Below are 27,925 nucleotides of genomic sequence, written 5' to 3'. Positions count from 1 at the left end.
GCATTCTAGTGTAAACCTCTCTCAAGAGTTTACAAGTGGTTCCATTGGACACTTTTAAGAAGCCACCAGAGCTATGGTCTGCCAGAGCTAAAAAATAGAAAAGAACTTTATATGACTTCTTCCCAAGAAGCAGTTCATGGTTCCTCACCAAATTTAGTTGTTAGCATCTTTATATGGATTGCTCACAAGTTTGTTTTTTTTCAGATGCTTTGCTCGGCCCCTTTTAGGGGCTGCCAGAGTTAAAAATAGAAGAAAACTTTTTTTAGCTACATATTCTCGTGAAGCAATTGATGTATCTTCACCAAACTTGGTCTTTAGTATGTTTTATGGTCCTCTTTTATGTTTATTTGCATGATTCTTCTTGGCATCTTTTGGGGGTCGAGCTGAAAATAGAAAAAAAAGCTTTGAACAACTTCTTCTCATCAACCAGTTGACAATCTTCACCCATGCTTGATCTGTAGCATGAAAATGAGTCTGCTTGGCCCCTTTTATGCACTGCCTGAGCTAAAAGTAGGAAAAAACCATTTCAACAACCTCTTATAAACTGCTTTATTAATCTTCACTAAACTTGGTGAGAAGCAAGGGCAAAAAGCCATGGTCTTCCTCAGGTGAGCGACTTAGACCTATTTTGGCCTCTTGTTGTTTTCAGAAGTGTGAGCTGGTAGAAGTATGTCAGAAGCATATATATCAGGTTGAGCTGTGTAAAGGGGATGAGTATAAGGATTACGGTCTCAAGATCGAGGCAGAACTTGCTGAGGACTGTGATAGAGATGATGATCTCAGAATATATGTCGCCAATGTCAGACCAGACAGTCTCGCTGATAGAAAAGGTAAATGAAGTGACAATAAGAGCAAAAAGTCTTAACAGGCAAAGTCTGCTAAAGATTTGATGTTTGTCTTGATTCACTATTGATTACGGAAAGTTGTAAAAGAACATCCTGCAAATAAATCTAGTTTAAGATAACATAAACAGCTCTTGTTGAATGTAAGCTAGTTTGTCAGTAACCGCTTGATGGATTGAAAGCTTCACAGATTTGTGTTTCCTGTGATAATTTAGTTTTCAGTGTATAGGGTTCATTTTGTTAGCCTGACATAAGTCAAATAAGTAATCTGCACAAATTGCATGTGACTTGATGTGACTGAAACTTTCTGCCTGTTACTTTTTGGCTTCTGATTGAATTTTGCAATTTAATTTTTGATTTTTATATGATTTTGATGTTTCAGGTTTAAAGGCGAGTGATGAGATAGTGATCATTAACAGCAAGGTTGTGTCCGAGTTAGACATGGTTTATGTGGAATCCCTTCTGACAGAGTCAGACACCATTTATTTAACTGTGAGATCACTGTATGCACCTTCCGGGAATGTTACCGTAGAAACACCCGAGTCATGCCCACCTCCACCTAGTCAGTCACGCATCAGTGACAACAGTATAGATAATCTCAAAATTCCACCACCATCATCTGGTAAGTGCACTTTAATTTATTAGTTCACCAGAACCGAAGGTTCAGGGTTAGCTTTCAGAAAAGACAGATGCTCCAGATCCCATCATCTTTTGTCTGTTGTAAACATTTTGTTTTAAATGACTGAATGAGCAAACCACTCGATAAATCTTTGCAAAACTTGGTCAGAAGTATTTTTGCATAGGCCTCTCTCGGGCTGAGCTAATAATAATTACCTAGTCATGTTGGTCACTTTACACTTTGTTTCCTGTTACATAAATAGAGAAGGCTTTGATGAAACTTCTCTAGTTATCAATAGAAAACTATAGGATGATTGCCCAGTAGAGACTGAAAATGTATCTAATGAATTGCTGCAGCTGATAGCACTGTCTTGAAATAATGTCTGGATGACATTCTGCCAAGATTGTTAAAATCAGTTCTGTTCTTTAAAAATAATGGCCACTAGGAAGCTTGGCTGGTCGTCTCTCTCTCTTTCTCTTTATATATATACTGTAAACTTTAAAAACCACTAGTCCAATCTTAAAATATTTTCACAGAAATGTTTCTTGGTTTACCCTTTTAAAGTTCTGCAAAGTTTTCAGACAAAAAAGCAGTTAGATAAGAACCAGAATTCAGCTACATTTGGAAAGAAATTTCAGGCTGATACCTCATTTCTGATGCTTTCTACTATCAAAAAAATAAATTCAAATTTCTAAAGAAAGGAAAGGTATCTGTAGCAAGTACGCTTCCCAACCTTTTTTGACACTCAAGAGGGGTTTTCATGATTTCTAAGTGGGATATTTAGAGTCTCAAGTGGGAGGTTTTTCACGGCACAATTTTTTGCGTTGCATACTATAAAATGGATGGTTTCTTACCTTACTTTGATGGTTTTTGACCTTAGTTTACTAGATAAATAGCATTTATAACCAAATACAACAATTTACAGAACATACAGAACAACTTGTAAACACACAAAACAACTGATGAAATGCACAGAACAACTTATAGAATGCACATAACCAAAGTTTCCACTATACAGTCAAACCTGTCTATGTAAAATACACTGTAAATATTACTAAAAAAACATGGCTGCCAGGGGGTGTGGTCACTTTTCCCTATATGTATGTAGTGGAAATTTAAGAAATCTTGGAAACTTTTAATATTCTTCTTGCGTGAAACTGCTGGCCCGATTTGAAAATAATTTCACATAAATGGTCCTTGTTTGACCCTCTACCAATATTGATCAAATTATTTTGATTTGTCAAAAAACATAGCCGCCAGGGGTTGTGGCCATTTTTTCCCTGTATGTATATATTGGAAACTTTTCTTGTCAGAAACAGCAGGTCCAATTTTAAAATAATTTTACACAAATGTTTCTTGGGTGACCCTTTACGAAGATTGTACAAATTATTCTGTGTCATCAGAAAGCATTGCCACTAGGAGATGCGGTCACTTTACACCTTATTTATGTAGTGCTCCCTTCCTCCCCCCCCCCCCCCCCCCCCCACCCCCCACTTGACTCCCAACTCAACACACACATACACAGTACCTGCCTGCATATATTTATTAGAAACTTTAAACTATTCAAGTAAGCCACTAAACTCAGCTGAACGATATCGGGCTATCATGGTCCTCTTGTTGAGATAGCAGTTTTAACCAAGGAGGTGTTTCCTGTTTATCCGGTATCTCATTTATTCATAATATTGTGTTTCAGTTTTATTTTGGAAATAATGGATAATTTTATAGATGTTTATAAAGGTAGTCAGTATTTATGTAACAAGCCCTTGTTCTGGAAACGAATCATAGATTTTTAGTTTCCATTTTGGTGTTCAACATAATTGATCAAGTCAATTTATATCAAGTTTGTAGAGTACAAATATTTTTAATACTGCAGATGTATTTTATATCAAATAAGAATTAATCAAAATCTTGCTGTTGTAGGCACTGTATTACAATATATGAAGTCATGAAAACAGGTGACAAATCATCCAAACAAGAATCTGACTACTGTTAAAACACATTTTCGCTGGGTCAAAATTTCATGAATTTGAAATTTTGAATATGTTTGTGATGTTTAATATTCGCGAAATTATAAAAATGGTATCATATTTGAATATGAATTATACTTTTGGTTAATATTTATGCGAGGATTAGTTTTTGCAAGATGTAGGGACTCATGAATATAGCGAAAATTAATTCTTGCAAAATTTCTGCTTTTACAGTATCAAACTGAAATAATGAAATAAGCTTACTTTGTCTCTGGAAACTAATCAGAAACTGTTAAGCTTATGTTGTTCTGTCAGTCTGTTGGTTAGACTTTTTCTCCAGTGGAAGGTTGTAGACTACCTTGTTTCTTGTCAATAACTAGAGAATGTGTTAATAAAATTTCTGCTTTTACAGTATCAAACTGAAATAATGAAATAAGCTTACTTTGTCTCTGGAAACTAATCAGAAACTGTTAAGCTTATGTTGTTCTGTCAGTCTGTTGGTTAGACTTTTTCTCCAGTGGAAGGTTGTAGACTACTTTGTTTCTTGTCAATAACTAGAGAATGTGTTAATGAAAATCAAACTTTGTAAGATTATTATGGCCAGTAGATGACAGCTAATGGATATGGATAACTGGGAAGTATTTCAAATGTCAAACGATGGTGGCTTGTGGTAGGTCAGAGGTCAAGGTTTCAATGACATTGAGGCTAATAATGGTTTCTGATCATTAATTAGAGAATGGTATAGCCATCTAACTTGTATTATAATTGTCAATTATGTTGAAGTGTTTTTCAGTCAAAGATGAAATATTCTATTTCAGCTAAGGACTGTCAGATGTTGTATGATAATTGTCAGATGTAACATGTTGTATGATAATCGTCAGAGGTTGTAAGATGACCTACCGTATTTTGGTGTGTATAGGTCGCACTTTTTCTACCCATTTTGCTGCCTGAAAAAGTTTCTGCGACCTTTACGACACAACATTGCCAGCAGAGTTTTTTTCTGGCCAATTTTCTGACCGTAGCTCTCACAAAATTACGTGCATCTGTTATGAACGAACAAAATGGATAAAAAATATTAATATCGGCGGCTTTTCAACCAATAGCGGTTACTTTCAATAAAATATATTGAAAATAACCCATACAGACTATTAAAATTACAAATGACTTTAATTCAAAGATGTTTTTGCAGTTTGAATTACGTTTGTTTCTACTTCCGTTTTACTAGATGCCATTGACATGTACTCCGGGTTGGATAAAATCCGGACAGATCCGTCCTCCATTCCAAACATTGTTTATACTAATTTGTAGCATATTAAAAAACTTGAAAGATAATTTTTTACTTTTTTACTAATCCAAAAAGAGATATTTTGTTAATCCTTTTACTCAGAATCAAAATAACGTGGTTAATTACATGACACGGAAAGGTGTTATAATTGCTGTGCAAACAATTCACACTTTAACTTGCATAATTACAGAATGTAAAAGCAAACCGTCTGCTGCCAATTAGTGTCAAAAAGCCGCTTTTCTTTTATGTAGTTTGTTACTGATACTACTGCTGGTACGAAACGATTGGGATCGAAAATAACACTGTCCGATTTCCACCAATCAGGTTCTGATAATAATTCATTCCGCGGCATCAATATGGCTGCCGCCATAACTTTTTTGCCGGTAAATATTAAATATTGCTGGGGAAAAAATCCTAAATTTAACTGCGACTAATACGCTAGAACTTAAATTTTCCGACCATTTCTAGAGCAAAAATTAGATGCGGACTATACATTACCGTGACCTATACACACCAGAATACGGTATGTTATTTTGGAGATTAAAATAACACACCCAGTCTCCTTCGAAAAATGCTGTAAATGCTTTCATTTAAATGTGATAACTTTAAAATATTATAGCTGTGGTCAGTCATTTTTATTTAAAATGTGGTTTGTGTCATCTTCAACTATGGTCCCGTATTTTTGATTTGATGAAAGTAAGAAAATGTAAATTTGTTTAAAGGTGAAGGCATTAAGTCAGAAAGCATAATGTGCAGTTGTTATATATAAATCTAGTACAGTGACGCAGGAACTTGTGATTGTAATACTTAAATCTAGAAGGGTGATAGAGTGATGCAGGAACTTTTGTAACCAAGCCTTGATTGTAATACTTAAATCTAGTAGGGTGATAGAGTGATGCAGGAACTTGTGTAACCAAGCCTTGATTGTAATACTTAAATCTAGAAGGGTGATAGAGTGATGCAGGAACTTGTGTAACCAAGCCTTGATTGTAATACTTAAATCTAGAAGGGTGATAGAGTGATGCAGTAACTTGTGTAACCAAGCCTTGATTGTAATACTTAAATCTAGAAGGGTGATAGAGTGATGCAGGAACTTGTGTAACCAAGCCTTGATTGTAATACTTAAATCTAGAAGGGTGATAGAGTGATGCAGGAACTTGTGTAACCAAGCCTTGATTGTAATACTTAAATCTAGAAGGGTGATAGAGTGATGCAGGAACTTGTGTAACCAAGCCTTGATTGTAATACTTAAATCTAGAAGGGCGATAGAGTGATGCAGGAACTTGTTTAACCAAGCCTTGATTGTAATACTTAAATCTAGAAGGGCGATAGAGTGATGCAGGAACTTGTGTAACCAAGCCGTGATTGTAATACTTAAATCTAGAAGGGCGATAGAGTGATGCAGGAACTTGTGTAACCAAGCCGTGATTGTAATACTTAAATCTAGAAGGGCGATAGAGTGATGCAGGAACTTGTGTAACCAAGCCGTGATTGTAATACTTAAATCTAGAAGGGCGATAGAGTGATGCAGGAACTTGTGTAACCAAGCCGTGATTGTAATACTTAAATCTAGAAGGGCGATAGAGTGATGCAGGAACTTGTGTAACCAAGCCTTGATTGTAATACTTAAATCTAGAAAGGCGATAGAGTGATGCAGGAACTTGTGTAACCAAGATTTGATTGGTTTAGTGAATTCTAGTAGGGTAATACAGGATTAGTTATAAAAATTATAATTGTTTCTATTTTTCAGGTTCCAGTTCAGTAAATACAAGTTGCCATAGTTCTCCACATACACACGTCCCGAAACCTAAACTGTCCACAGACCAGGTGGATGCCCTGTTACAGGTGTGTTACCTTTCCTTGTCAAGAAATTAAATACTTCTTAAAAATGAAGAAGTTAATTACTGACATTCAGAGAAACTGTTACTGTAATTTTTAGCTTGACTGTACCAAGTATATTGAGAGCTAACCTACTCACCCGGCATTGGTGTCTGTATCCTCGTCACCACCTTTGGTACAGTTTTGTTGCACTTGGTCATAATGTTTGTCCAAGTGAAAACTAGGTGAAACTAGGTCATTTTATGTCGAAAATGAGGTTATGTGGGCTATACAGGGCCTTCATGGCACTTCTATCCTATGTATTAATAGATGCAAAGGTCAAGAGAATGTTGAATGTCAGAACCTGAGCAGACAAGGTCACAAACATCTACCTGAGAGCTTCAGCAGATATTAGTACACAAAAGAAGCACGTGATGTCCCTATTCTTGCATAAAAACACAAGATGTAGATTCCATTGTATATTATTTGTAAACATTTACACAGTAATATTAGGTATTTTGTCTGTGGCACAAAAGACATGCCACTTATAGCATTTGCCTTACCATGTTAATGAATGTTTTATTGACCATTAATACATGACAGGATACAGGGGAAAAAAGCAGTTTTGATGGAAGTATGCTAGTTTACAGTTGAATGTACAAAGTTGAAGTTAGATACACTGAAACTTAACACAGTTCACTTACCTTGTACCTTTAAGTCCCGATGGACAAAAGTTTAAATTATACTCCATTTTAGTATGCAACCGATCACTTATTTGTAAAATCTAACTCACTGGATGTAAGTGTTTATGTTATTTTGTATACAGGGAGCAGACCAGGTTACAGCTATTTGTAGGGAAAGTAATGATGAAGGGATAAGTGTTAACCGTCAGTTGTCTGAGGTGGAGAGACTACGAAAGGTTATCATGGAATTGGTAGATACAGAAAAAGCATACGTTAAGGTTTGTTTTACCAATTCTTAAAAGTGATTTAACTCTTCTTTCACTTGGTTCATCAATAGCATAAAAACTAAAAGAAGAACAAGTTTTGAAAAGTACACCAACAAAAAATGTCTACAACTGAGTTTTCTAGGATTGAAAAGGTCAGGCCAGCAGACTAGATAGGTAAAGAATACCTGAGGGAGGTATGTTTCTGAAAACCAGAATATGTGACGTTTAACTTTCTCCACCTCTGTCCATGTGGGGTAAGTATTAAGTTTCTTGCAGAGAACACTTATGTATTGTTAATACGCAGAATAAACAGGTTGAATTAAATGTGCAACAAACACTGGTTTACTATTTCAGGACCTTAATTGTCTGCTGGAAAGATATCTTGAACCTCTAAAAGAGGAGATGTTTCTTACCTCAGATGAGATAGACAATATATTTGGTAACATTCAGGAGATAGCGTTGTTCCAGAGGCAATTTCTCCACAGTCTAGAAGAGGCCATACAGTTAGATAGTCCGTTCTTCCATGGTACTGATATTAAACATTATAGGGTAAGTATATCCTAGATACAGGCTTCAAAAAATGACATTTATGTGCTTTCTACCATTTAAATCCAAGATTTTTATTGAAGTAAATTTGTGGTTTATTTCTAGTCTTTTACTTGGTCAGTTGAAGAAAACAGAAAGACATTGTGTTATTGAATTAAATGTTATTGAATGATATGGTTCTATCTGTTTAAATTGCTGTCCAGATTTGAGTATATTACTTAGTTTGCAGAAATGTTCTTTCGGTAAATGTCTACCTAGGATGGCCATCCTATTTAAACAGTAGTTGCCATATGTTGGGCTTTTATTTATATAGAAGACACTTCAGAAGATCATCTTGTCTGAAAATGTCAGAATAGTTTTTTACATTCTCTTTTTGGGTGACCCTGTACTACAATAATTAAATCATGTTTATTTGTTACGAATCATAGCCCAAATGAAACGTGTTTGAGATATGAAACTCAGGTGAGTGATCAAGGGTCATCATTGCCTTCTTGTTTTATGAATCAGACAGAAACACATAAGATCTCTGGCAAGTTCATTAATAGGCAAGATAATTATTGCTTTAGTAACACCACAGTTATGGCCCTTGATTTAGCAAACATTGCTATAATTTATTTTTGTTACGCATTACTTGTGTAACTATTCAGGTGACAAATGTAGGGTCATCATGACCCCTCATGTTATTTCATTTTGATTTGTTTTTTAGCTCACATGAACCAAAGGTTCAGGATGGATGAGCTATTAGTATAGGTGGATGGTCAGGCGTCCTTTATTCATCATCCGTTGTCTGTGGTCAATAATTTGATATAAACATCTTCTTCTTTGAAACTACTGGTCACCATTTCACCAAACTTGGTCTATACCTGGCAACGGCCTCTCTCAGATTCTTTTCTTTTTGACCATTACAGCAAAAAAATAAATATCTTTAAAAAAAGCTAAAAATACAAAAACCTTTAAACAACTTCTTTTCATGGACAGCTTGTATGCTCTCCATCAAACTTGGTCTGTAGTGTCTTTAAAAAGTCCTATCCCAAGTTTGTTCAGATGGAGCTGTTGGCCCCTTTATTGGGATTGGGCTAGAGCTAAAAATAGAAAAATTATAATATTTTGTGAACTGCTTGGTGGATCTACATGAAACTTTGTGTATAGCATTGTTTTAAGATCCTCTTCCAAATTTGATCATATGGTGGCACTTGGCCACTTTTAGGGGCCACGTGTTTATACTAAACAGTGTTGCTACCATTCAGGTTTCAGTGTCAAATATATTCAAGGTCAAATAGTCATGGTCAGGTGAGCGATTTAGAGCAACAATGGCCCTCTTGTTATAACATTAATTCATGTTGACAACGGTTTTTCAAGTAATTTTTTAATTAAAGGAGTTTTGTAACTGACATTCATTTTTTTCTAATAAATGCAAATTGAAGGAAGAAGAAGTTTTGGTATGGTTTGTCAGCTGTGAATCTTTGTTGTAATTTATTGTTAAAATGGTCAATACTTTTATCTGTTGTCCAACGATGTAGCATTCCTGTATTATTTTCAGTAGCAACCTGTCGTCTGGTAGAGACTTATTTTCCCCTATTCTTTCTTATGTTGTAACAATTTTTTTGCACACTTTTTAAAAAGAAAAAAATGAAACCCATAACCAGTGCTCCTTTTGAAATAGCTGAAACCAACGAGATGAACAGTTACAGGAAATGCATTTAAAGGGTTACGTGACTTTAAACTTTGTTATTGGTATTTTAAGTAAATAGGTGCTATTTTTATGCCCCCAGCATCTACTGATGCGGGAGGCATATAGTGATTGTCCTGTCCATCCGTTCATTCGTCCGTCCATCCGTCCTTACGAGGTTAACCAAATGGGACCGTTTCGTCTGGCAACAATACCCCTTACTAGAATGACTTGATACTAATGCAGATGTAACCTGTGACCATTCCTCATCTTCAGACATCACCTGACCTCAGTTTGACCTTGACCTTGAACTTGACCTCGTTTTGGACTTAGGTTGCTTTGTATTGACAAGGATGCCACCTGGGGCATCAAGCATTTATTGAATGCAGCTTCTTGTCTTTAATAAGAATCCTTTATTTTTTCTTGTAAGTTTTTCAGAATGTATTTGACAGTGTGCATTTGGATGTGTTAGCTTAGGAAAACTTGATGCATACTTTGTGTGTTCAAGCATGTTATTTAGACTTCCCACTAACTCATTTTAGGAGAGAGTATAGTTATAGCATTGTCTGTCAGTTCTGCTGCCTGTCATCCATTATTTGTTAGTTCTACCATCTATTATGTTTTGTTTGTCAGTTCAACAGCCTGTCTTTGCTTTGTCTGTCAGTTCTACCATCTGTCACACTTTGTCTGCCAGTCTTACCATCTGTTACCACCTTGTCTGTCAGTTCTACTTTCTGTCATGTTTTGTCTGTCAGTTCTATCATCTGTCACACTTTGTCTGCCAATCTTACCATCTGTTACTTTGTCTGTCAGTTCTACTTTCTGTCATGCTTTGTCTGTCAGTTCTATCATCTGTCACACTTTGTCTGCCAGTCTTACCATCTATTACCACCTTGTCTGTCAGTTCTACTTTCTGACATGCTTTGTCTGTCAGTTCTACCATCTGTCACACTTTGTCTGCCAGTCTTACCATCTGTGACCACCTTGTCTGTCAGTTCTACTTTCTGACATGCTTTGTCTGTCAATTCTGCCATCTGTCACACTTTGTCTGCCAGTCTTACCATCTGTTACCACCTTGTGTGTCAGTTCTACTTTCTGACATGCTTTGTCTGTCAGTTCTACCATCTGTCACACTTTGTCTGCCAGTCTTACCATCTGTTACCACTTTGTCTGTCAGTTCTACTTTCTGACATGCTTTGTTTGTCAGTTCTACCATCTGTCGCACTTTGTCTGGTAGTCTTACCATCTGTTACCACCTTGTCTGTCAGTTCTACTTTCTGACATGCTTTGTCTGTCAGTTCTACCATCTGTCACACTTTGTTTGCCAGTCTTACCATTAGTTACCACTTTGTCTGTCAGTTCTACTTTCTGACATGCTTTGTCTGTCAGTTCTACCATCTGTAACACTTTTTCTGCTAGTCTTACCATCTGTTACCACTTCATCTGTCAGTTCTACTTTCTGACATGCTTTGTCTGTCAGTTCTACCATCTGTCACACTTTGTCTGCCAGTCTTACCATCTGTTACCACCTTGTCTGTCAGTTCTACTTTCTGACATGCTTTGTCTGTCAGTTCTACCATCTGTCACACTTTGTTTGCCAGTCTTACCATCTGTTATCTCTTTGTCTGTCAGTTCTACTTTCTGACATGCTTTGTCCGTTCTACCATCTGTCACACTTTGTTTGCCAGTCTTACCATCAGTTACCACTTTGTCTGTCAGTTCTATTTTCTGACATGCTTTGTCTGTCAGTTCTACCATCTGTCACACTTTGTCTGCCAGTCTTACCATATGTTATCACCTTGTCTGTCAGTTCTACTTTCTGACATGCTGTCTGTCAGTTCTACTTTCTGACATGCTTTGTCTGTCAGTTCTACCATCTGTCACGTTTTGTTTGCCAGTCTTACCATCTGTTACCACTTTGTCTGTCAGTTCTACTTTCTGACATGCTTTCTCTGTCAGTTCTACCATCTGTCACACTTTGTTTGCCACTCTTACCATATGTTACCACTTTGTCTGTCAGTTCTACTTTCTGTCATGCTTTGTCTGTCAGTTCTATCATCTTTCACACTCTGACCTGTTACCAACTTGTCAGTCCATTCTACCATCTGTCTCACATTTGTCTATCTGGTCAAATCTGCCATTTGTTACCACTTTCTGTAAGTTTTATCATCTGTTAATGCTTTGTGTGTTAGTTCTTCTATTTTCTTCCACTTTGAGTGTCAGTTCTTCTTTCTTTTAACACTCTGTCTGTGAGTTCTAGCACCTGTTACTACTTTGTCTGTCAGTTCTACCATCTGTTACACTTTCTTGTACTCGTTAACCATCAGAGGTTGTTCAGGTAAATTTTCTATAAAAGATCAATATGACTAGTTGGTGCTTCACTGTCCAAGAACAACAACTCTTACCAGAGCTGTCAAGGCACATTGGTGTGTCAGAGTGAGAAGGGGATTGAAGTGATGGCTGCCCCTTTATCATGGGTGCTGCACTGAACTTTATGTATTTTACTGTAAAGCTGACTGGTGATAACCATTTAAAATTCTGAATGAGCTGACCAAATAATAAATTTCAAAAATTTCAATGACCACTTAATTTTTCTTTTAAAATAACTTGATGGGCTTCAGATCAGTTTTTTTTCTGAAAAAAAAACAACAGAAAATATATAAAGAAATGCAGTGAATAGCAGCATTCGGCGAGTTATCTTCCCAAATGATTTAATAGGTGTCGCTACGGGCGAAATAGGTCCTATCATGCGGTGTACTCTCAGCTTTTATCATAGTGTTTAAACTCTTTTGTTAACCTTTCACGCGTTTTATAGCTGACTAAAAAAGTAATTAAATTATTTAAATAGATATATTTATGTAATTTTTCAGTATCATCTATTTGGATAGCTGTTTCTTCTGTTTTTAACATAAAATTTAAAGCGTTGTATAATTTTCATCATTTTAAAATGCTGGCCAGTATATATACTGAAATATTATTGTAGCATTTATTTTAAGATTGGGGCTTGCTAATTTAGCTAGTTGAAAATATTGCTAAATTTTACCCCTGTATGGATGCTTTGTTTCAAAAGGACAGTGATTAAGTTTGCACAAAATTACCTATCCACTGACTGCATACTGATTGTAATCATAAAAATGTGCATGTCTTGTATCCGGTTAACTCGAGAGGGTTCAAGAGTATGTAATTGAAACAGACTTAACACTTCCTGCTCCCACTTGGGTGATAATATTTGACAGTCTGATACTAATGTAATGTGTATAATAAGTTTTCTTAATAGTTTTAACATTTTGGAATAATGTCTAATAGATCTCAGATTTTGTTTTTCGGTTTCTAAAACTCAGCTATGGTCTGAGTGATTTTATTAAATATAAAGATTTAAACTTTGACGTCTTGTTATACATTTCTAGTTTGTTTTCTATAGTTAAGAAATAAACGTGTACACATTGTCAGTGTTTTTGCTGATTAACAATGTTCATTAACAATATTTAACCCTTACCCTGCTAAATTTCTATAATGGACTGGTCCATCATTCAATTTGGCTAATACCATTTATTATTCGAAGGGGTGTTTACTGAAAATTTACTGACTGAATAGCGAACAGTGCAGACCATGATCAGACTGCACGGATGTGCAGGCTGATCTTGGTCTGCACTGGTCGCAAAGGCAGACTCACTTGCCGCCAGCAGGCTAAAGGTTAAACTAATTGTTAGGGTGATATCTCAAAACAAATATGCGAGTGACAGTTTCCCCATAAAGTACTGTGTCAAACCCACAGTGAACAATTAAGTGATTGAATCAATGACCATTTATTGCAAAGTTTATATTTCACTTTACCTGGGCATTGACTAAATATTAAAGAGGCTGCACCATAAAATTGAAGTTAATACGAAGTATGTCAATTTGAAAATAGAGATCATTTATGCCTTGTTGATGATATTTTCATGAAATACATGAGAAAACGGCTGTAATAATTAACTGGGCTGATGGACATCTTATCAAAAGAGCATACGTTCTAACATTTTACAGTAATTATTATTATAATTTCTATATTATTCAACACCTAACTGCATTAAACTGTGTATACAGATCTTTCCGATAAAGTTGTAACTTTAGGAATATATACTACTGATCCTTATTTAAAGAATATATAGTCTGAATACTTGCACAATGATAATTGTTTAAGGATTTTCAAAGGAGGGCATTTCAATATTGAAAATATACCTTAGATACCCATGTATAATGCGCACCCGTGTATAATGCGCACCCCCAATCTTAGTCCAAAATCCTGGGGGGGAAAAAAAAATAAAAAATTTTTGGTCAATTTTTGAGGTGGATGGAAAACGAAAGTAGAGTTTACATCGACACCGTAATAAATTTTATCTCCGCGGCGGAGAGCAGCATCAGTCTCACGGTACTATCGATTTTTGTTTTCTCGAAAATAAAACCAGTAAATTATTGTTATATTTGTTGTTTTACCTTTTTTAATTCACTATTTTGAATAAATAAATAGCAGCTGATTCAATATTTCGGAATGGTATCTTTCAAAATGACATGAGCTTCTCAATTCAGACTGATAACAAAAGGTGTGATAGTCTTTTTGTCACGATCATAAAGCCAGTAATTACCGGCAATTAACGTGTCACCTCGTGTCAATTATGTTGTTCACAGTTTGATCTCGGTTAAAGATAATTCTCGATCTTTAATTAGTATCATAATTTTTGTGATTTATAAACATTTCTTTCGTCAAAATACTTCTAAATTTATATGAAATTAATTTTGTTTCAAAGAAAAATAAACAATTCGATCTTTTACGGAACGTAACGACAATCTTAGATTTTAGCGGAGACAGTAAGTGCGGGGAGTAGTTTCCCTTTACCAAAATGGCGAACATCGGTAACAGACTTGTTTTGAAGTAGGAAAATTGTCTATACCTGTATATTATGCGCACCCACAATTCGGGGGTGGTCCCGGGGGTCAAAAAACTGCGCATTATACATGGGTATCTACGGTACTTAAAATCTAAATAAAAGCATTTATTTCACGATTAACAAATATAACAATAATACAGTCCATAGATAAACTGACGCCAGGAAAATGCACTTAAAAACAGTCCTTACAGCAAGTCTCATACTTTTAAAAGTATAGAATATCAATAATTATAAATAAAGCTCTTTCCTAAATTGCTCAAGTAATAAACAGCTGAATTTTGATGACATTGTCGGATACTTTTCAAATCTACTAATATTTTGAAGTGACAGCGACTGAATAACGATATATTTAGTGTAAGCATTTCTAGGACCTATTCGCATGTAGCGCCACACATACGCGCACCTGTTTAATCAGGGGAGTTAACTGACTGATATCGCCCATTGAAAGAAATTTATATATTTTTAGCTCACCTGTCACAAAGTGACAAGGTGAGCTTTTGTGATCGCACGGTGTCCGTCGTCCGTCTGTCCGTCCGTCCGTAAACTTTTGCTTGTGACCACTCTAGAGGTCACATTTTTTGTGGGATCTTTATGAAAATTGGTCAGAATGTTCATCTTCATGATATCTAGGTCAAGTTCGAAACTGGGTCACGTGCCATCAAAAACTAGGTCAGTAGGTCTAAAAATAGAAAAACCTTGTGACCTCTCTAGAGGCCATATATTTCACAAGATCTTCATGAAAATTGGTCAGAATGTTCACCTTGATGATATCTAGGTCAAGTTCGAAACTGGGTCACATGCCATCAAAAACTAGGTCAGTAGGTCTAAAAATAGAAAAACCTTGTGACCTCTCTAGAGGCCATATTTTTCTCAAGATCTTCATGAAAATTGGTCAGAACGTTCACCTTGATGATATCTAGGTCAGGTTCGAAACTGGGTCACTTTCCATCAAAAACTAGGTCAGTAGGTCAAATAATAGAAAAACCTTGTGACCTCTCTAAAGGCCATATTTTTCATGGGATCTGTATGAAAGTTGGTCTGAATGTTCACCTTGATGATATCTAGGTCAGATCAAAACTGGGTCACATGCGGTCAAAAACTAGGTCAGTAGGTCTAAAAATAGAAAAACCTTGTGACCTCTCTAGAGGCCATATATTTCATGAGATCTTCATGAAAATTGGTCAGAATGTTCATCTTGATGATATCTAGGTCAGGTTCGAAAGTGGGTCACGTGGCTTCAAAAACTAGGTCAGTAGGTCAAATAATAGAAAAACCTTGTGACCTCTCTAGAGGCCATATTTTTCATGGGATCTGTATGAAAGTTGGTCTGAGTGTTCATCTTGATGATATCTAGGTCAAGTTTGAAACAGGGTCATGTGCGGTCAAAAACTAGGTCATTAGGTCTAAAAATAGAAAAACCTTGTGACCTCTCTAGAGGCCATACTTATGAATGGATCTCCATAAAAATTGGTCAGAATGTTCATCTTGATGATATCTAGGTCAAGTTTGAAAGTAGGTCACGTGCCATCAAAAAGTGGGTCAGTAGGTCAAATAATGAAAAAACGTTGTGACCTCTCTAGAGGCCATATTTTTCATGGGATCTGTATGAAAGTCGGTCTGAATGTTGATCTTGATGATACATAGGTCAAGTTTGAAACTGGGTCAACTGCGATCAAAAACTAGGTCAGTAGGTCTTGAAATAGAAAAACCTTGTGACCTCTCTAGAGGCCATCTTCATGAAAATTAGTCAGAATGTTCACCTTGTTCAATTGATCTTCCTGAAATTAAGCCAGAATGATTGCCTTGATGAAATCTAGGTCGAATTTGAATATGAGTCATATAGGGTCAAACAGTAGGTCACTAGGTTAAATCAAAGAAAAACCTTGTGTATATGATAGAGGCTGTATTTTTCAACTGATCATGAAATTTTGTCAGAATGATAGCCTTGGTGAAATCTAGGTCAAGTTCGAATACGAGTCATCTGGGTTCGAAAACTAGGTCACTAGGTCAAATCAAGAAAAAACCTTGTGTATGCTATAGGGGCTGCATTTTACACTGGATTTTTATAAAATGTGGTCAGAATGTATTTTTCAAATGATCTTCATGAAATTTGGTCAGAATGATATCATTGATTAAATCTAGGTCAAGTTCGAATATGGGTCATATTGGGTCAAAAACTAGGTCACTAGGTCAAATCAAAGAAAATATTTGTTTATACTCAAGATTTTTGCTCCAATTTCTAATGATAATAGGTCAGAATATTTTTTTCCATGAAATCACTAGGTTCAACATGTTTACACTGTTATGGTGTGTTTCTCAGGTGAGCGACCTAGGGCCATCTTGGCCCTCTTGTTTAAAATCATGTCTTTTTTTAAGGTAGAAATTTTGTTGAAGTCTTGCATGTAGGTAGATATCTCAGAAACTACCAAGCCAAATGCTTTCAAACTTCAAATGTGTCTTTTTTGTTGTGATATGAACTAAATGAACAAATTATTTCAGCATAGACTTTTTCATGAAGCCTTTATGTGTAGACTAGTATTATTCAGAAGGGTCAAGAATCATATCTCTCTTTTAATTACTGCCAATTTTAAAATTGGTATTTCATGGTTACTTTTCTTAGGTTTACTCTTTAGCTCACCTGTCACATAGTGACAAGGTGAGCTTTTGTGATCACCCTTCGTCCGTCGTCAGTCCGTGTGTCTCGTGCATCCGTCCGTCAACAATTTCTTGTCTGCATGATAGTGGTTTCATTTGATTTTATTTTAACCAAACTTACACACAACTTGTATCACCATAAGATCTCAGTTCCTTTCTTGAACTGGCCAGATCCCATTATGGGTTCCAGAGTTATGGCCCCTGAAAGGGCCAAAATCAGCTATTTTGGCCTTGTCTGCACAATAGCAGCTTTTTTTATAATTTGATTTTTACCAAACTTGCACACAACTTGTATCACCATAAAATCTTGGTTCCTTTCTTGAACTGACCAGATTCCTTTATGGGTTCCAGAGTTATGGCCCCTGAAAAGACCAGAATGAGCTATTATGACCTTGTCTGCACAATAGCGGCTTCATTATGATTTTATTTTAACCAATCTTGCACACAACTTGTATCACTATAAGATCTTGGTTCCTTTCTTGAACTGGCTAGATTCCATTATGGGTTCCAGAGTGATGGCCCCTGAAAGTGCCAGAATTAGCTATTTTGACCTTGTCTGCACAATAGCAGCTTCATTTATGATTTGAATTTTATCAAACTTGCACAAAACTTGTGTTGCCATAAGATCTTAGTTCCTTTGTTGAACCGGCTATATTCCTTAATGGGTTCCAGAGTTATGGCCCCTGAAAGGCCCAAAATTAGTAATTTTGACCTTGTCTGCACAATAGCAGCTTCATTTATGATTTGATTTTAATCAAACTTGCACAAAACTTGTATCACCACAAGATCTTGGTTTCTTTCTTGAACTTGCCAGATTCCATCATGGGTTCCAGAGTTATGGCCCCTTTAATGTCCAAAATTGGCTATTTTGGCTTTCGCATCCATATAGACACTTCACTTTTCTGTGGTACAACATGGATGGTACCTCTAATTTTTAGGTGTATTTTGACATATCTGTACCTTGTAAGAATTTTTTTCTTTTTGGTTAAATTTCTTTCCTTTGTTGTTCCTGTCCTTTGGACTTAGATATTTTTTCTGAGGACCTTCTTGTCCTCAAGTGCAATGACAACAGGTGAGCGATATAGGGCCATCTTGGCCCTCTTGTTTTTAAAGTAATCTAGTATAAATCCTGTATTAAATTTTTATGATAAGGCTAGTTTTGCTTGCATATCTGTCACCATTTCCCTTTTGAATGAATTAAAAACAAAAAAAGGAATGATTTGACACTGTCAAGGTGACAGCATACTTAATATCTTAGTATATAAGTCTCCTTGGATAGACGCCATCATATGTTGCATATGTGTTTTACAAACAGCTCTTGTTTAATTTTTGTGGATTACTTATGGTTGCATACAGTTCCTTATACAATTTTGGTCATTCAGATGGTTCTGTTTTCAAAGAAAGAATAAACTTGAATCATAAAATGAGCCGTGCCATGAGAAAACCAACATAGTGGCTTTGTGACCAGCATGGATCCAGACCAGCCTGCGCATCCGCGCAGTCTGGTCAGGATCCATGCTGTTCACTAACAGTTTCCCCAATTCCAATAGGTTTTAAAAGCGAACAGCATGGATCCTGACCAGACTGCGCGGATGCGCAGGCTGGTCTGGATCCATGCTGGTCGCAAACCCACTATGTTGGTTTTCTCATGGCACGGCTCAAATGTCTTTGTGATGTGGTGATTACATATCGATACACCTTTCTGTTTAAATGAAGTGGTATGGGGAGATGTGTGCTTTTACTATAAGCAGTCTGTTATTAAAGAACGCTTTGGCTGCCAGTCTTCTTGTGATTGTTGTTGGTAGTCAGTAGTTGACCCCTGGTGTTTACTAGGTCATTTGGTCAAAATTCAAGGTCACTGCATACAAAATTACATGCCAACTTGCCTCTGACAGGCTGTCATGGGGATTGTAAGTATGTGTTTTACAAACAGCTATTGTAAACATAAAAGCATTTATATGCAAGTTTAATTTTATTGTTTTTAATAACAGTCCAGCTTTTTAAGTATTGTAAGATTCATAAATGAGAATAACTTGCTGTGTGTCACAGATATTGTATTAAACACAATGTGCTTTTTTTCACCACATCTTCTTGGTTTTTAGCGTCCTTACAAATCCTCTCTTAAATGGATTAAAATGAATCCTCTCTATTCCTGTCTTTGCCTAGCCAGATATAGAAAAGCCATGATGTTTCAAATATGTTCTTTGCCACACAGATTTCATTTCATTGTACTATGCTCACTAGCATTTATACATCCAGTACTTTGATAATTTTCTTAAGTTATATAGAGCATATTGTAAACGCCTTCTGGACATTTATTGCAAGCCAATAGATTGCTTTTCACTGAAGGCAAAATATTAAGGTGTTAATATAAGAGGATGTTTTTTTGGCACCTATTGACCTTTCTCCACTTTTTAGCTCACCTGAGCCAAAGGCTCATGGTGAGCTATTGTGACCGCTCAATGTCCGTCATGCGGCCATCAATATTTTCTTAAAAAATCTTCTTCTTGAAAACCACTGGGCAGAATTACACCAAACTTCACAGGAATGATCCTTGGGTGGCCCCCATTCAAAATTGTTCAAAAAATTGAATTCCATGCAGAACTCTGGTTGCCATGGCAACCGAAAGGAAAAACTTTAAAAATCTTCTTGTCCAAAACCACAGGGCCTAGGGCTTTGATATCTGGTGTGTAGCATCATCTAGTGGTCCTCTACCAAAATTGTTCAAATTATCCCCCTAGGGTCAAATATGGCCCCGCCCTGGGGGTCACATGGTTTATATAGACTTATATAGGGAAAACTTTGAAAATCTTCTTGTACAAAACCACACGGCCTAGGGCTTTGATATTTGGTATGTAGCATCATCTAGTGGTCCTGTACCAAGATTGTTCAAAGTATTCCTCTAGGGTCAAATATGGCCCCGCCCCGGGGGTCCCAAGTTTTACATAGACATATATGAAAAAAAGTTTAAAAATCTTCTTGTCTGAAACCACAACACTTAGACCTTTGATATTTGGTTTGTAGCATTATCTTATGGTCCTCAACCAGAATTGTTCATATTGTACCCCTGGGGTGAAAAGAGGCCCTGCCCTGGGGGTCCAAAGTTTTATATAGACTTATATTGGAAAAAAACTTTAAAATCTTCTCGTCTGAAACCATACGACCTATGCTTTTGATATTTGGTATGCTGCATTGTCTAGTAGTCCTCTACCAAAATTGTTCAAATTGTGCCCCTGGGGTTAAAAGAGGCCCCGCCCTGGGGTCACTTAGTTACTATGTGAGTTATATAGGAAAAAATACTTAAAAAATCATTTGATCCTATTTCCAAGACTGTTTAATAATAATTACCTGATGACCCCAAGTAATATGATGTCACTTGACTGTGACCTTGACCTACTGACCTACATTCTTGTTTTTTAAGATACAGCCTTGAAATTTTGATGACATACACAGTTTTGCACACCAGTCGTAAAATTGAATATCATTGACCATGAATGTGACCTACTGACTTTCTAAATATTTTATCATCAGTTTGATCTTTGAAACATGTAGCTCATATTACTCAGGTGAGCGATCAAGGGTCATCATGACCCTCTTGTTTATGTTGCAGTCATTTAAAATGGGGTGGGTGCACATATTGTTACCCTGACAGTGTGTGTGTGTGTGTGTGTGCGCGTCCATCCAATAATCCATCCATATGTATGTTTGTGCTTGTGTTTGAAAATCATATCTGACCTAAAACTTTGTAATGCTAGGTCAGATTCAAAATAGTTTAAGAAAAATGACCACTGTAACAAGACAATATGTCCCATGCCAGACCTTGACCAGTATCTCAGTGGTCAAGACCACACTTAAGAGATCAAAGATTTGAGGTCATTTCATTGTCAGGTCTATAACAGACAGATAGTTAAGGCAAAAACAGTGGCGTCATGAAAGTGGGGGAGACATAATTATTTACCAAAACAATTGTACTGAATTTACTACATCATTCATTCCTTTAGATCTTTGCACTATACTTATTACATCATTCTGACATCTAGTCTATTTTACTTCATCTTCATCTTAGTCTTTGTACAATATTTACTACAACATTCTTCCTTGTAGTTGTTGTACTCTTTACCTTTAACTCTTTGTACTTTATTTACAACATCGTCCTTCGAAATTGTACTTTATTAACTATATTTTTCTTCCTCTGAGACTCGGTACTTGTTCTACATCATCCTTTCTTGTAGTCAGGGTACTTTATTAACTTTATAATGCCATTCTTCCACTAAGTGTTTGTACTTTATGTACCTTTATATACTACATCATTCTTCCTTGTAGTCATTGTACTTTATTTACTTTGCCATTCGTCTCTAAGTATTTATTTACTATGTGTGGCCCACTGGTTAAGATGACTGACTTCAGATCTCTTGCCACTCACCGATATTGGTTCGAGCCTAACTTGGGGCATAGAATTCTTCATGTGAGGGAGTCATCCAGCTGGCTTATATGAGGAAGCCATCCAGCTGGCTTAAGGAAGGTCTGTGGTTCTACCAGGTGCCAGCCTGTGAGAAAATCATGCCCAGAAGGGCACCTTAGGTCTTTCTCCACCTTGAAAAAGCTGGAAAGTCACCATATGACCTATAATTGTGTAGGTGTGACGTTAAACCCAACAAAAACAAAACAAATTTACTTACTGTGTTACAGAGTCATCGTATTTCATTTACTATGCCATCTTTGATCTTTATTTGCTGCATAATTCTATCTTGTAGTGATTGAACTTAATTTAATAAGTTATTCTCCTTTAAGTCTTTGTACTTAATTTACTATGATATTCTCTTCTAAGTCTTTTTTACTTTATTTGCTATATCAGTTTTCCTTGTTAACAAAGTCATTAAACTATATTGACTATGTCATTCTTCCTCTAAGTCTTTGTACTTTATTTACTACACCATTCTTCCTCTAAGTCTTTGTACTTTATTTACTACACCATTCTTCCTTGAAGTCTTTGTATAGTTCTTGTCTTTGTTTATTTCTCTTTTTATGTTTATAAATTTATTTGCAGACTTTATTTATTTCTCATCATAGGCAAAATAAACATTTTTATTGTTATTTTAACTGAATTAAGTAAAGAAATAAGCTCCTTCAAAGTTTCTATAACAGATGTGTGTGACCTTTGTTAGCTGGAAAATCTAGCTATGGTTGATGTTGTTATCACTTTTTTCTTACAGAGGGTGTTGTTTTCACTTGGAGGCTCATTTTTATTCTACGCCAATCATTTCAAAGTTTACAGCTCATTTTGTGCCAGTCACTCAAGATCTCAGAAAATACTTAATCCAGGTTTGTAATACTCAGTTAAACATAGCATATTTGATTGATGGGGTAATAATGTATTATGTTATACATTGACAATAATGGATATATCAAAAGTTGAAATTTTGTCTCCAAAAAAAGCAAGATACAGAGACATGAAGGAGTCAGCAGTATTTTTAAAGTTGTCTTGAATTCAGAGTGAAATGCAGAGGTTTTACTTCCTACAGAAAGGGAGGTGAACAAGGAGGGTATGAGTGTCAGGTATTGTTGCTGTTATGATTTTATTAGTACCATAGCAGTGTTCCATATAAATATAATTGTACTCATTCACAGATTAGTTCAAACCTATTTATTCTACATGAAATTACAAAATAAACTTTCTAATGTTAACTGTCCGTGGTGACTGCTTTCTGGATTGCATACAAGCTACTGACATCTAGGACAGGGATTCCAGAGACTCCGGTCAAATTCTCTTGTCCCCAGGATCGAACCAATGACCTCCAGATCAGGAGTTAGATACTGTACCCCTGTGCCTCCCCTAATTTCTTCACAGTTAGGGTGAACAAATCTCATATACACAGATTGATATAAAATAGGTAGATCTATACATAGAGCTCTGGATTCGGCTACCCATATCGAGCCTCAGTCAAACGGCAGCATGTCAATACATGTGATCAGCTGTTTAGACGGCATAGAGGCTATGACTATAAAATATGTATCTGACATTGAGAAATAAAGTGAAAACCAGGACTGAGTAAAAAGTCATTTAGAATATTAAGTTTGTACAATGATTTCAGCATCTTGTAGATAATTTAAGGGTTACTTTATACAAAATGCTATATGAAATTCTATGCAGTTTCAGAAGTGTTCTTTTTGTGCAAAGAAAAAGCCAAAAGGGAATTGCTTTAAATAGAATTCAGTTATTTTTTGTCCTAAAATGAATTAAACATAACATCTATAATTGTTTCAGATACGATAAACGAGAAATTGAAAGAATTTCTTATAGCACGAAATCCAAAGCATCAACACTCTTCGACGCTAGACTCATACCTGATCAAACCAATACAGAGAATACTCAAATATCCGTTACTTCTACAACAGCTGTGTAATCTCACTGACCCAGATACTGATGAGCATCATCATCTGTCAGGTAATCCACCTCCTCAAAACTTACCTTTAACCCATACCCTGCTAAGTTTCAAGAATGAATTTGCCCATCTTTCAGGTTGGACAGTACCATTAACTGTTGAAAAGGGGTGCTTACCAAAAAAATACTGACTGAAAAGCAAACAGTGTAGATCATGATCAGACTGCATGGATGTGCAGGCTGATCATGATCTACACTGGTCGCAAAGGCAGAATCAATCGTATCCGGCATGATAATTGATCTAATTTCAAAAAAAAATAATTCGTCACAAATGACCATTGTAACAGTACAATGTGTTACATGCAAGGCCCAGATCCCTATCTGAAAGATGATGGTCACCTCCGTTTCCCTGTTATTGCAAGCTCTTGTCCAAAAATTGGAAGAAAGGTATATATAGAATGAAAATGATGATAAGAGGATAAGCATTCTGAAGTAGGGAAAAAGTAAATTAGAATTAAAAAAAACACAAACAGATCAACTGAAATGTTTCATGGTATTATTTAGCTTGACAAATTCAGTTATATGGAGGGCTGTTGTTTTCATCCTGGCATGTCTTTCTGGCTAACATCCTGAATATTTTCTTGGACATGTGTTGAATGACAACCAGATTCAGATCATTTTCATAACAAATTAGTTTATTTGAAAAGTATAACAGGCTTCACAAAACGTAAAGTTTGTCAACTTTCAGAGAATGTTTACAGAATGGCAGACCTGGGAGTCTCAGAGTGCTATTGCACTTAAGTCTGCTTGACTTTCATGATTCACTGACAGTACATCTAAAGCATTTTTCCTGCATCTCTGATTCTGTAGTTGGTTAAAAAAGATACAAAATAAAGGTTAACTTAATGCTGTTTACCTGAAATACTGTACAAAATATAGGTTCACTTAATGCTGTTTACCTGAAATACTGTACAAAATTTAGGTTAACTTAATGCTGTTTACCTGAAATACTGTAAAAAATACAGGTTAACTTAATGCTGTTTACCTGAAATACTGTTTATAATAATAATAACGACTTTATTTTATGAGGCTAACACATTTGGATACGCATTAAAAGATGTAAAAGGGAGTTGCATTTTTTAAGTGTTTGGTCAACATGTTTTTTCCAGTTCAAGTTCTCGTCTACATGGACGCCTAATAATTTTTCTTCAGTTGAGTGACTCAAAGCCTGATTGCTTAAGAAAATTGTTGATTCATTAGTCTGATTTAAATATTTTTGTACATGATGTGATTTAGATGAAGAGAGATACATTACTTTAGTTTTCTGAACATTTGGAATCATCGCATTTTGTTTGCACCATGTTTCAGTAATATTAATTTGAGACTGAAGTGAATTCTTGATTTCATTGATTGTTTTACCAAAAGCTGATATTGTTGTATCATCAGCAAACATATCAATTTGTGCATTATCATTGATATGGAGAGGAAGATCATTTATGTAAATTATGAAAAGTAAGGGCCCTAGAACTGAGCCTTGTGGCACACCTGCACATATTGCTTGTGCTTCTGATAAATGACCTGACATACTAACTTTCTGGTATCGGCTAGTGAGATAAGAGGAAACCCATTTAAGGGATTTAGAACAAAATTGATAGCATTCTAGTTTCTTAAGCAGAAGTTCATGATTAATAAGGTCAAATGCCTTTGTCAGGTCTAAAAAAATTGTACCTACTATGTTGTTGTCATTTATAGCCTCTATCCAGTGGTCTATTATGTTTGTCAGTGCTGTTTCACATGAGTGAAATTTACGAAATCCTGACTGATGTTCACTTAAAAGATTATTTTCATCAAGATATAACTTCAAATGATTTGAGACATGTCTTTCAAAGATTTTTGAGAGAACTGGCAGTATAGAAATTGGTCTATAGTTACTAATTTCTGATTTGGAGCCTTTTTTAAATAAAGGTGTTACTTTAGCAATTTTGAAAATTGAAAGAAATGTACCCTTGTTAATACTAAGATTAATGTTGCAGATGTACTGTTTAGAAACTATTTAACAATGTGATGTGTTTTACAGAGGCCAGAAAAGGAATGGAAGCAGTGGCTGAACATATCAATGAAATGCAGAAAATTTATGAAGAATATGGTGCAATATTTGATGAGCTTTCAAAAATGTTTAAGGACTTGTATCCAGTTAAAAAGGTAAAGTGGTAGTTCAGTAGTTTCAGCCAGATGTATGTAGGCAGGTAGGTAGTAATGAACTTCAACAGTCTCAGTTTTGACAATCATATGTCTTTAAGCAATTTGTACTTAAACTTTTTGTGTTATAGTAAGTGGTGAGGAAGTCTTAGTTCCAATAAATATTAGACCTGATATTTTATGCTTTAATCTTATTCAAACTCACATTTGTTTGAAATAACTGAATTTTGATTAATGGTAAGTGTTATTAAAGGAACGGCATTCATAAAATAAAGCCCATCTTCAGTGGTGTTTCTTTTATTATGAGATCGCTTTCACAGAGTGGTGGATGACTGAAAGAGAATATATTCATTTCCTTTAGATTAATTTAAATAGAAAACAATGTGTAATATTTTAGCCTGTTGACTTGAGTGTTGGTGAGTTGCAAATGTACGGAACTGTCGAGTGGTGTAATGTCTCCGACAGTCTCGGGAAAATCAAGAAGGGGACAGAACTAGAGAGTACAGTGTTTGTTTTCAAGACTGGGGTTGTCTTTCTTTGTAGAGAAAGATTAAAAAGAAAAAAAACACGAGGGGTAAGTGACAGCATAATGTGAAATATACAGTGTTGATATTATGCAGCACTGGCTAAATGAAATGCAAGCAGTTGATATCAGTCAGCACTGTTCATGTTAAATGAAATATATGTAATTGAATCAGTCAACACTGGTCATGTTAAATGAAATATATGTAATTGAATCAGTCAACACTGGTCATGTTAAATGAAATATATGTAGTTGATATCTGTCAACACTGGTCATGTTAAATGAAGTATATATAATTGAATCAGTCAACACTGATCTTGTTAAATGAAATATATGTAGTTGATATCTCTGTCAACACTGGTCATGTTAAATGAAGTATATGTAATTGAATCAGTCAACACTGGTCATGTTAAATGAAATATATGTAGTTGAGATCAGTCAGCACTGGTCATGTTAAATGAAGTACAAGGAGTTGAGATAAGTCAACACTGGTCATGTTAAATGAAGTATATATAATTGAATCAGTCAACACTGGTCATGTTAAATGAAGTAGAAGGAGTTGATATCAATCAACACTGGTCATGTTAAATGAAATATATATAGTTGATATCTGTCAACACTGGTCATGTTAAATGAAGTAGGAGTTGATATCAATCAACACCGGTCATGTTAAATGAAATATATGTAGTTGATATCTGTCAACACTGGTCATGTTAAATGAAGTATATATAATTGAATCAGTCAACACTGGTCATGTTAAATGAAGTACAAGGAGTTGATATCTGTCAACACTGGTCATGTTAAATGAAATATATGTAATTGATAGCAGTCAGCACTGGTCATGTTAAATGAAATATATGTAGTTGATATCAGTCAACACTGGTCATGTTAAATGAAATCTATGTAATTGATAGCAGTTAGCACTGGTCATGTTAAATGAAATATATGTAGTTGATATCAATCAACACTGATCATGTTTTATGAAATATCAGCAGTTGATATCATGCAACATTTGTTGTATACAAGATTAACAAGTTATTGTTTATTGACTTTAGTGACAGTTTTTCCAAAAAAATGTAGGCAAAAAATAAACGTTTTTGCTTTACAAGATTTTTTTTACTATTACTAAAGAAAGAAAACAATTGTTTTTTAACATAAATGCATGTATACATCAGGGAACCGGCTCTGGGAAAGGATTATTCAGTGAAAGTTATGAGACAATAGAAAGATTTAGGACGCTGATACCTGTACAAGATGTCCAGGTGAAGTTAGGACAAGTTAGTGATATAGATGATCATTATTGGTGGGAACTGGTTCATTCAAGATCAGACTCCGAGGGCAGGCCCGAACGTGTCTACCAGTTCTGTAATAGGTAAACTTTTCTAACAACATAATAAGTAAATGTTAACAATACTGTAATACTTATATACTTGTTTATGCACCAGCTCGAAATTTTTATGCACTGTACTTTTTGTTGACCTACGTCTTTATGTAATAAGTGTTGTAAAACCAGTATAACTTCAGTACCAGTAAAAAAAACTGA

General features: G+C 35.6%; 1 protein-coding gene across 7 annotated transcripts in view; it reads left to right on the top strand.

Annotated features, from left to right (window-relative positions):
* The window catches only part of LOC123551482 (protein still life, isoform SIF type 1-like), a 157,603-nt gene that overhangs the window by 106,543 nt on the left and 23,135 nt on the right, over positions 1 to 27,925 (top strand). For all 7 annotated transcript variants that reach the window (XM_053540950.1, XM_053540949.1, XM_053540944.1 and 4 more), the window contains 10 exons: positions 650 to 830; positions 1,225 to 1,464; positions 6,464 to 6,558; positions 7,358 to 7,492; positions 7,835 to 8,029; positions 22,492 to 22,600; positions 23,544 to 23,723; positions 25,738 to 25,862; positions 26,257 to 26,433; positions 27,558 to 27,754. In XM_053540950.1, the coding sequence (XP_053396925.1) occupies positions 650 to 830; positions 1,225 to 1,464; positions 6,464 to 6,558; positions 7,358 to 7,492; positions 7,835 to 8,029; positions 22,492 to 22,600; positions 23,544 to 23,723; positions 25,738 to 25,862; positions 26,257 to 26,433; positions 27,558 to 27,754 (1,634 nt within the window). The remainder of the gene's footprint in view (positions 1 to 649; positions 831 to 1,224; positions 1,465 to 6,463; positions 6,559 to 7,357; positions 7,493 to 7,834; positions 8,030 to 22,491; positions 22,601 to 23,543; positions 23,724 to 25,737; positions 25,863 to 26,256; positions 26,434 to 27,557; positions 27,755 to 27,925) is intronic.

The sequence above is a fragment of the Mercenaria mercenaria genome, chromosome 4, assembly GCF_021730395.1.
Source record: "Mercenaria mercenaria strain notata chromosome 4, MADL_Memer_1, whole genome shotgun sequence".
In the NCBI taxonomy this organism is placed as follows: Eukaryota; Metazoa; Mollusca; class Bivalvia; order Venerida; family Veneridae; genus Mercenaria; species Mercenaria mercenaria.
Note: the sequence above shows the minus strand (reverse complement) of the source record. Positions and strands in the feature narration are given on the sequence as shown.